The sequence below is a fragment of the Epinephelus moara genome, chromosome 10, assembly GCF_006386435.1.
Source record: "Epinephelus moara isolate mb chromosome 10, YSFRI_EMoa_1.0, whole genome shotgun sequence".
Lineage (NCBI taxonomy): Eukaryota > Metazoa > Chordata > Actinopteri > Perciformes > Serranidae > Epinephelus > Epinephelus moara.
Genome location: NC_065515.1, coordinates 2,570,120 through 2,581,311, shown reverse-complemented (window position 1 = coordinate 2,581,311; position 11,192 = coordinate 2,570,120). Strand labels below are relative to the sequence as shown.

At 41.1% G+C, this 11,192-nt stretch overlaps 1 protein-coding gene across 1 annotated transcript; it reads left to right on the top strand.

Annotated features, from left to right (window-relative positions):
* Positions 1–3,430: 3,430 nt before the first annotated feature.
* On the top strand, positions 3,431–10,521 carry fam174c (family with sequence similarity 174 member C). Its single transcript, XM_050055606.1, has 3 exons — positions 3,431–3,862; positions 5,487–5,609; positions 7,167–10,521. Exons 1-3 carry the CDS (start codon positions 3,576–3,578, stop codon positions 7,168–7,170), a joined length of 414 nt encoding a protein of 137 aa, XP_049911563.1. The 5' UTR covers positions 3,431–3,575; the 3' UTR covers positions 7,171–10,521.
* The last annotated feature ends 671 nt before the right edge of the window (positions 10,522–11,192 follow it).

Sequence of the window (11,192 nt, the reverse complement as noted above, 5' to 3'; positions counted from 1 at the left end):
GTGTGTGTGTGTGTGTGTGTGTGTGTGTGTGTGTGTGTGTGTGTGTGTGTGTGTGTGTGAGACCATCAGGATGAACAGGTGAGAGTGTAATCATTAGCTCCGAGTGATCTCATCTGTCCAGATGTGAGCGTGCTCAGTGCTCATCAGTTAAAAAGGCAGGTAGACAGCTGCTGCTGCTGCTCAGGATTACAGCTGATGGAGAAATCATCAGGACGCAGAGATGGAGGAAACACCACTACCACGAAGATCAGCAGCGATCTGAAGCTGTCCAGATGTTCTCACAGAGTCCAGCTGTGACCTGCAACAGACAGGAGAAACACGCCACGTCGCCACCACCTCTCTATAAAGAATGTATTCATTCAGTTAACAGTGAATGTGAAAGACTTTATTTATCTGTTATTTAATTATTATCTATTTGGCCTACAGTGAGTCAGAGTCAGTCTAAAGATTCCTTATTAGCTGATGAAACACACACCATGTGTACTTTGTGAGGTGTGAACTTCCTGCATGTTTAAATGAAAAAAGATTTTTTTATGTGTTGACCCTGGGTTTTGTCTCTCTGGTTAAACAAAGGTGGTGCTGACTCTGTGATGGAGGTGTTGTTGCTGTTGGAGGACCGTCTGCAGACTCTGCAGAGGCAGCAGATTTCTACAAACAAGAATTTAAATTCAATTTTATTTATAAAGCCCAATATCACAGATCACAGTTTGGCTCAGAGGCTTTACAGCAGACCACAGCCCTCTGTCCTTTGGACCCTCACAGCTGATCAGGAAAAACTCCTCCAAAAAAACAGGTGAAAAATGTATTATGAGTGACTAAACTATATGAATATTTCAGTCATGACTCGTGAAGAAGGGATTTTAAAAAAGTGATATTCAGAGAGACGCTGCATCTGTTGTTCTTTGGTTGTTTTTAACTTCAAGAAAAAATCTGTTCAAAACAATCTAGAACAAAATATTAAAAAACACATTTTAGCCAGTTTTGCGAGATTTTGGCTCACAGAAGGAAATATGGACCCTTTAACTGTTAGTGAACAGTGTGGTGGTTTTTGGTGGGCGGGGCTTAGCTGGAGGCAAAACAGTTCTCCACAGACATTAGCTAGCGCTAGCTAACAAGTTGTGTTGTCTTGTTTTAGACGATGGAGGAAGATGATGTGAGTGCTGCATTCAGAAACACTCATTGTGAGTGTGGGAGCGCACTCTGACACAAACTGGAGCGTTGATAAATTGGAGCGCTGTCTGAATGTAGCGTTGGGTTATCCAGAGCAGCGCACTCTCAGAGTGGCAGAGCGCACTCTGGACACTCTGTCTGTGGAGACGGAGCAGCAGAGCGCACTCTGGACACACTGTCTGTGGAGACGGAGCAGCAGAGCGCCCTCTGGACACTGTCACATGTGAGCATTTTTGATGATGGCCTCCATTCAGTCCTTTGGTCTTATCACATTTAACCATAGTTTGAGCCATGACTCCTTCTATTCTGGCTCCCAATAACACAACAAGACAAACACATTTTAACACTCCTATGTAGCCTACAGCCCTGTGGGGGAGAGGCAGCTGCACCTCCAGCTGATAACATGATGTCATCATGACGTCACCTAAAAGGGTCGATTAAACAGGCCTGTATAAATAAAGAAAATGTTTTCTTTAATCCAAGATATTGAATGTGTTTCTGTGATGTTTACATGAAAAGTTATTAAGCAGAGGTTTGTAAAATCAGAGGGAAAAAGGCCGTCATGAAGAAAGATTCAGCATGTTGGTGAACTTTGACCTGTATACAGCTGAGGTGAGGTCACATGACTTGGACTTGGTTATATGATCGATTACAAATGAGACCGGCCGAAGGTCACGTGTAACTGGATATCTGCGGATTGATCAGGCTGAGGACAGAGAACAGTTTGCATCATCAATATCAATATTTATCTGTATTTCTTTCAGTCAAATTTGTCTCTTCGCTCTCAGCCTGTCTCTGTGCTGCTGGGACAAGCGATTGTTATTCCTCTGTAGATCAATAAAGTTTTATCTTCTGTGGAAAGGATGCATGCTGACTTGAAGAGTGGCTCCTAAAACTTTACAAAAAATATAAATCATATTTTACAGCACATATCCCTCTGCTGATCAGAGGGGAAGCATTTAATTAGCTGGATTTGCTAATGGAGTTTGGCATGAAGCCAACTGATCCATCATTATTATTTATCATTTATCAGCTGTATAAATTAATTCCCACCAAACTCTATTTTAAATTCAGCCATGTGATGGTTTCTTTGCTTTCAGCATTGGTACACTCTGTAGAATCACTCTGCATGCATCTCACAAAGCTGATCCCCTCTAATTATTCTGACCTTTTTAAATATATATAGATTTCTAAAATATATATAATTCTCAAACTGTTTATCGGTAACACGTTTAATGCCAACATTTCTGCACCTCCTCATGAAGTATGACAAAACATTACCTTGTTAAAAGCTCAACATGTGGTTTACCTGTGCCTGGACAGACACCACACCAAACTCCATTCATAAATCTCACAATTTAAAGATATCTCACATATCAAGAGGAATTCTTACTTTGAAGAATGTGATTTATATGTTTTTCTAAAGCTGAAGGAGTCGCTCTTCAGTTCAGCTCATGTCTGATCTGAAAATGTTTGAAATAATTTTATTATTTTGGACACTAATTATTGGTTTTGCATAGTATTTTCTTCACTTTGTTCACGTTTGGTCATTTTAATCTTCACTGCATTTACTGACAACTACATGTGTCATTTAAACCCTCAGTAACACTGATATCCTGATGGTTTAGCTCCTCCTCATAAACTGTGATGAAAACTAACGTTACCTTCATAACAGCATACGTCCTGTCATTGACCTGTGCCTGGACAGACCCCACACCAAACTCCATCCATAAATATCACAATTTAGTGATTAAAGTCATTTCACTGATGACCTCTTATATCAGTAGATATTCTTACTCCTCCTTTTGGAGTTCTGAACCTCCTCATCTGAACTGAGGCAAAAACTGACTCATTTAAAAACAACAACCTTCTGTTCACCTGTATGTAAACACACGCTGTACCAAACTCCTCTCATAAATGTAGTGATTTAATGCTTCTTCTCTTCATAACACTTCTACATTGTCTGTAAAATGTGATCTATATATTTTCTTGCATTGAGAGGAGCTGCTCATCAATTCGGCTCAATCTGGTCTAAAAATTAATTTTTAAAAAAAGAATCTAATTTTGGATAAAATAAAGTGATTGACATTTCCTTGCTGTGCTGTGTTATTTAAACCCCGGATCTGACCTTGCAGGTGTCTGGCTTGTGATTGGTTGGCAGGAGTTACCTGAAAGTCCTACGAGTCAGACTGAGGGTGAACGTGCTCCACAGACAGGCCTGACGTCATCGGTAGGTGGATGTGAACTTCCTAGTTTTGGATTTACTTTATGATATCAACAGAGTTCAGCCAACGCGACGTGTATCTGGAAAACCCGGGTCTGCTCTCGGTTCCGGTGAAAAACGCCACACTCTCCCGCCATTGCTTTCTCCTCTAAGTCCGCGCGGACAGTTTCCGGTTGTTAAAATGACTTTTTACAGACTTCTCTCGGCGGCTCTTGTACCGATCTGTTGGCTGTTCGTGTCCGCGGCGGAGGATGTGACTCCAGCGGCCCCCGGCAGCACCGCGGCGATCAAACCCGCCGTGACGAACTCCAGCGGGCTGAACTCCACACACAGCGGCGGCGGCGGGAAGGGTACCGAAGGGCTGTCTAACGGGTTCGATGTGGACAGCTCGATGATCCAGAGGGCCCTGTACGTCCTCATCGGCATCACCATGATCGGAGTTCTCTACTTCCTGATCCGAGCCGTGAGGTGAGAACAACTGTTTGACTCCGCTCAGAAAAACGAACAATCTACAACTCTGTGAACACCTGAACTAAACACCGTGTTAACTTTGGTCCTGACGTTTATCTCTCACAATGTTAAAAACATTATTATTATTCTAGAAAGATTAACTGTATTCTCAGACGAGATGTAAGCCGAACGGAAATGCGTCACTGCCAGCTTCAGAAAATCACATGTATGACAGTTAATACATTATGTGTTAGTGTTGGTAAGAGAAGACGTATTAAATCACTAGATTTATCAATGGAGTTTGGTACTGCGTCCAAACTGTGTGTGTGTAAAGGAAGAAGCAGAGCTTAGTGTAATGTCTGTGATATTAAACATGATGGGTTTAAGGCACAGCTCAGATAAAAGATGTTCAAAACTACATAAAGACAGTTGACAAATATTATATTAACCCAAAACTAATAGATTTGTTGACGTCACACCAAACCTCATTCATAAACCTATCAATTTAATTCTTCCTCTAGTATCAGCAGGTGTGTATATGCTGTGAAAGATGATTTATGCCCTTTAGTATCATGTCTGTGGCCACTCTTTAATTCAGCATGTGAACCTCTTCCTAACTCTCACCAAGTTAGTTTCTCAGGAAGTCAATCAAACATGTTGTGTAGTATTTATAGAGTGGTGCCTCTGCATCAGAGCTGGACACAGAGAATAACCATAAATACACTTTCATTACAACATATGGACTGTCATTGAGTCAAACAGCATTCATTAAATGATCAAATCTACACATCATCAAAATACAATAAACTCTTCCCTTTACCTGCAATATCTGTTTATTTTCGTCCAAGCTGTGAACATTACTGAGGCTGAGTCGCTCCTGCAGCTTTAGAAAATCACATGCATTACATTTAACAGACGATGTAGAAGTGCTGATAAGAGGAGGAGCATTAAATCAGCAGATTTATCCATGGAGTTTGGTGTGGTGTCTTTGCACATCCAGGTGACTGACAGGTGGAAGGAACAGAACCACAGGGAGAGATTTGTAGAAAATTTGATCAGTGGTCGTACAGTACGAGGTCTGTACCTCCTTATCTCAACTGTAATGTCACCTCACTGACTGCCTGTCTTACCTGTGGACAGATATCACACCAAAGTCCATTTAAAAAACCAAGTAATTTAATGTTTTCTCTCCCGTTATCGACTGTACACACGTTAAATGTGAGTCGTGTTTTTCTAACGCTGTCGGATTTACTCTTTAGTTCTGCATTCATCGCTGCGTTCAGCCCACCAAGCAAATATTTTAATGATGAATTTATCCTTCCAGATTATTTTTATGTAGTCAAGGTTTGACACTTGATCGGTTTAGTTAAATCAGTTTATCTGTTTTCACTAAAAACTAACCATACCTCCATAACGGCCCCTTTAGCCGTCACACCAAACTCCACCCAGGAACCTCACAGTTTAAACTCTGTCTCTCACCAGCAGCCGCACACACTCTGTAAACATGACTCAGGTGGTTTTCTGAAGCAGTTGGAGCCTCCCTTTAGTTCAGCGTGCGTCTGATCCACCAAACACAACGCTGAATCATTTTCCCTCCACCAGCATTAGAGTCTGGTAATGATGATTTCTACCTGGTTGTCAGGCTGAAGCGACCCACCTACAAGAAGAAGTACGGCCTGCTGTCCAACTACGACGACTCCGTGGAGATGGATGCGGTGGAAAGCGATGAGGACGACACGCTTTACGAAGCTCGCAGCCTCCGCAGGTCAGAGGTCAACACACACAGAATACTGCATGTTAGCACCAACTCACTCAGTCAGAACTCCTCCTCCTCCTCCTCCTCCTGTTCTTCATCACTCAGTGAAATGTGAACACACAGAAACATGTTTATATCATTCAGTGTGACGTCTCGTTCTCTCTGACGTCTGTCCAGAATAAACACCTGCCAATCCACTAAGAAACCAGAGGAACCTCCCTGAGGATCCTCATGTCTTGATATTATCTGCAGTGTCACAGACACCTGTACATCAGTAGGCTCACTGCAGACAGGATCTGCTCTCACATCGTTCAGCTCACTGTGAATCGAGACTATTTCACCAGATTAAAAACAACAGGGCTCAAAGTTTAACTCACAGCAACATTACACTTCCTGTTTACATTCCCCAAAGCATTATGGGAACTGTAGCTTCAAACGGAGTAGCCGCCAAATAAAAGTAAGACAAAGAATAAAACAAGCGACAGATATCGATCAACTTTAGCTCACAGTTTGGTGGAGCTCCTTCTGAGTCTCTGAGGTCGACCTGACTGAGCTGTCTCTACCCTTCAGTTTGAGTCTGTTATCCTACAAACATCCACTAGATGTCACTGTGTCTTTAAATAGTCTGTCTTTACAGGAAGTTAGTATCAGAAACAGTCGCTGCAGACATGACGGCTCTGTGTGGTGGGAAGAGTGGCAGCGATATACTGTGATATAAAAGCTGACAGCTATCACACCGTGTACACTTACTTATCTATGATAACTGGACGGAGAATCTCTCCTTTATTTGGGTATTTATTTGAGGTATTTAGTTGAGGTATTTATTTGGGGTATTTATTTGAGGTATTTATTTGGGTATTTATTTGAGGTATTTATTTGAGGTATGTATTTGGGGTATTTATTTGAGGTATTTATTTGGGTATGTATTTGAGGTATTTATTTGAGGTATTTATTCAGGGTATTTATTTGAGGTATTTATTTGGGGTATTTATTCGGGGTATTTATTTGAGGTATTTATTTGGGGTATTTTTTTTAGGTATTTATTTGAGGTATATCCCCCCGAAGCTTAAAATTATTTGACACGCCTCCCCCATTTTCACTTTATATATTTGATGAATAAAATTATATCTGTATGATGTTTTCTGTGATGGTAAATATCCAGAATAAATCCATGGACATATTATTCGTACTGCTAACACTGCTGTTTCCATGGTAACCCCTGATATATGTTTGTATATTAACATATTAGAGATATTATAACAGAACATGGTTTGTAATGTAGATTTTTACAAACACTATGAAGAGACGTCTCATCTGTTCTGTAGATATGAAATGACCAGGTCTGTTCAATCAATAATTTCTGTTTTCCTGGTGTGGACATTAAAGAGTTAAAGCTATGACCCCACATAATAAACATAAACAACAACAACAGAGGTTCTGAAACCTGGATCTGACCCGGGGTCAGCCGTGTCCTGAGCTTCAGTAACGTGTTGTAACTGAAGTATTGATTGATTGATTGATTGATTGATTGATTGATTGATCAGTTTTATCTGTGTCTCTGTTCAGATGAGTCCCGTCGGAGCTGTCGTGTCGTCACCTGACGGATCAGACGTGATCACATGGTATTGATTATGGATCAGAGAGAGAGACTGCTGGAGGAGGAAGAGACGGACCAAACAGTTATTGAAGATTAACGCCAAAGCTGCTCGACGAACCCGAGCGGGATAATTATTATTTTTTTAAGGTGGTATTGGTTAGTTTGTGTTGATATAATCACCTTCTGTTTATTATTATTTCTAAGAACGTTCTTGTGTCTTGAGTTTTCTGCTCCGACTGTGCTTAAACTACTGCAGACTGACTCCAGACCAGCTGAGACACTTTGAGGTTTCACTTTCACTTTCTGCCGTCTGATGGCGGCGGCGTGTTCGAGTTTAAACACTGTGTTAAAGGACGATTCCGCTCTACTGATGTGACTCTCCACCTGAGACTCAGTGAAATTAGAACGTAGTTCACAATAAACCTGAGTCATCTCAAACACTCTGAGTCTGTGACACAAAGTAAACACTGAGAGCAGCCGTGTGATTGGCTCACTGCAGACGTCCAGGTCGACTTTGTTTACCTGTGTGAGGCTGTCAGTGTGTGTCGTTGGCTGTTTGCAAACGAGTGCCTGAAACTTCCTGATGTGCAGGAATGAAGCTACACAGTCACAGCTGTGTGACGACTCCTCGCTCTCCACGCTCACTCTGAGATGTCTTTTTTATTTTGGGGTATTTTTTTAAACTGAATAATCCAACACAGCCGAAACTTTCCTCTGAGGTGATATCAGATCGCAGTGACAGTTCACACGGTCATACAACCCCTGGAAAAGTTATCAAACTACAAAAACTGTTTTCCAGGCTTTGAATGAACGATATGTTTAGAAAAGTGTTGATCACACGTTGTTTTGGCTGTTGTTTAAAAAAAGTTCACAAAGAGCCAAAGACATGTCTGACGTTACGTGAAATATCTTCCTTGTGTTATTAATTAGAAATCTGTGACTGTTGAAACATCGCTTGTATCACATGAAACACAAACCAGAGCGAGGGTCTCGATCACTGCACGAGCAGCGTGTGATGCTACCTTGCTGCAGCTCGCACGTGTGTCACACAGACGGCGTTGCTGCTGTAACGACTGTATTTACACAGTTAAAAGCTAATCCCCTAAAAACTCACTGCACCGTGCAGCCGCTGCATCGACAGCATCACGACTCTGCAAATATTTCACAATTAAAAGCGTGGTGTTGACAGATGAAGGGATCCTGTCACAGATACACTGTCTGAAGGCTTTTATTTTGAAACAGGAAGGGCTGAGTTAATAAGAAATATTTTTATTTTTTCATATCTGTGACAGATAGACGTTTAAACTGCGGTGAAAGGTGGCGTGACGTTAATAGACCAGCTCTGAGTGGACGTCACAGTTACGTCACAGCAGTGGCGTGCGCCTCCTGGTGGCAGAAAAACAGCCGACATCAGAGAGAAGCAGTGACAGACCCAGAATAAAAATGTCTTGTGGTGTCGTTGGATGTCAGAACAGGAACACAGTTTAAGAAAACCTTCATTTTATGGAAAACCGTCTCTGAGGACGCCGTAGTAGAAGATAAAGTTTCGTCTTTGGTTAATTCTAATGTGTATATTCAGGCTGTAATGGCTGCTGGACGCTCAGCAGAAGAGTGTGTTTGGATTACATGAACTGAATCACTGATGTGCTGAAAGATAATTCATCATCATAGGAACTGTAAAAACTCACATCTGTCAAACATGAATTTGTCTCATTGTCCCTGGTTCAAACTTGAGTAGACGTCCACACAGAATATCATTTAATGTGGAAGCAACATCAGACACCTTTGTAGATAGCTAGCTAACGCTGTCTGTTCATGAACTCCTGGATCAGAACAGAATATAGAAACTGCTCATTTTAGAAAGGACACCACAAGAAAACATGTTCTTTGTTGAAATTAATAAACAGACACTGGGTCATTGTTTGTTTCTACCTGTCAGCGATCAGCCATAGGTAGCATGCTAGCTACGTTAGCTACATGGCTAATGTTAGCGAGCCTTTCACTTTCCCTGCCTGGATGCAGATGAACCGATCTAAATGCACATTAAGGGTTTTCTTGTGGTGTCCTTCCTAAAGTGAGCAGTGGTGACAGTTAATGTACTTTGTTATGATCCAGGAGTTAATAAACAGACAGCGTTAGCTAGCTAGCATGCTAGCACATTGATAAGATGGACGTCCACATTAAATTAAATTATATGTGGACGTCTCCACAACTATTAAGGATAATAAGACAAATCCATGTTTGACAAATGTGAGTTTTTTTTTCAACTCTTATGATTTATCACCATGTAAATAATAAATAATCCAAACACACACTCCTCTACTGAGCGTCCAGCAGCTATTACAGTCTGAATATCCAGATTATAATTAACTGCAGACAAAACTTTATTTCCACTACACGTAGATCATAAACTCGTGGATCGAAAAATGACTCATTGCAATCGGTTGAGAAATATAAACGTTACAGTGATTTTTATGTTTTATTTGGCGCTAATGCCGACACCACTACTGTCACTTTCTGCCGCCAGTTTGGCTCCGCCCACAAAACACATTTACAAACACAAAAAGAATCTTTCATCAAAAAAACACTTTCAATTGTTTTTGCTGAAAACTGCACGCAGAAAAATAAAACAGGCGGGGCTCCCACAGAGCGCTGCAGGATGTACTTCTCTGTAGGCCGACATTGAAGTCAGCGTCACCCTGGTTCCCTGGTCAGAAAGCAAACAGGATTTTTTTTTGTTTGATTTTGGATTATTACAGAAAATAAACGTTTCTGATCCTTCAGGTTTTGTCCAGTGAGATAATCTTCACTGACGAACACCACTTTATGATTACTGAAGAATAAATTAAATCAACAGAGGTAAAACGCTAACGTAAGGCTGTAAACTAACTACATCACGGTCACATGACTTTAACGTCACCACCACAGTGAGGCTGTAAAGTCGTGTTCAGCGTGACGACGTTCTGTCGTCTCATTTAGACTCTTGTTAGAGACACATAAAAGCTTCAGAGTTCACACTGGGTATTTACTGACGAAGAACAAAATGTGAAGGTCTCTCAGCTTGTGTTATTTCACACACTGAACCAAAAACACACTGACCTCAAGACCAGGGAACAGGAAGCGCTAACATGCTAACTCATTTCTGGGTTTTAAGAATCATACCCGGGGCACTCTCTTCTCTACACCAGTGGTTCCTAACTGCTCCACTTTTCTCAGTCATCAGTTTAGCCTCCGCACACTTTAAGACATGCTGCATCATACATGCCTTTGCCTAGTTTGCCGTCTTCAAAATAAAAGCTGTGCCAAAAATTCACTGTACTTCAAAATAAAATAAAAGCTGTGCCAAAAATTCACTGTACTTCAAAATAGTGGTTTTTTTTTTTTTTTTTACAAACTTGACACATTCGCGAGTCACTTGCTGTCCACTCAGAACGGACCCACGACCCACCAGCTGGGAACCACTCAGCTCACGCTCAGCAGCATCTGAGAAGCACTGCTCACACAGGCAGTGTGGCTGATCTAACCTCTTAACATGGATGCCAAAAAACAAACAAACAACAACACACACGCCTGAGGCAGGCAGTGTGTCACAGGCGTCAGCTACATGTAAATAAACCAGTTTATTTTGTGTTGAACAAACAACAAAGTGTTTGAAATGATTTGAGTCAAAGTTACGTTCATGTAAAACCCATCAGGTTGATATAAAGAAGAGTTTTCCTTTAAGTTGGTCTGAACTAAAATCCCGATGATGATGATGATGATGATATGATGTAAGATGTACTGGGGGGGGGGCTCATTTCCTCAGAACTGAAGTTTCTCAGAAACAACTTTTAGTGACCAATAATGAGAAGATCGTCAGTTTAAAGCCAAATAAATATGAATTCTTTATTTATTATTTGAATCTTTTTTCTCCACCTGTTGTTTTTCTGCCTGCAGACGACTCGTGTTTCATATTCAGCTGCTTTTCAGCAACTAAAACTCTCAGGTCACATTTC

What these genes read in the sequence shown, in the direction of transcription:
- fam174c (XM_050055606.1), top strand. Translation starts at nt 3,576, where the DNA reads ATGACTTTTTACAGACTTCTCTCGGCGGCTCTTGTACCGATCTGTTGG. An exon ending in TTCCTGATCCGAGCCGTGAG is followed by an intron (nt 3,863 to 5,486) that starts GTGAGAACAACT and finishes CCTGGTTGTCAG; the next exon opens with GCTGAAGCGACCCACCTACA.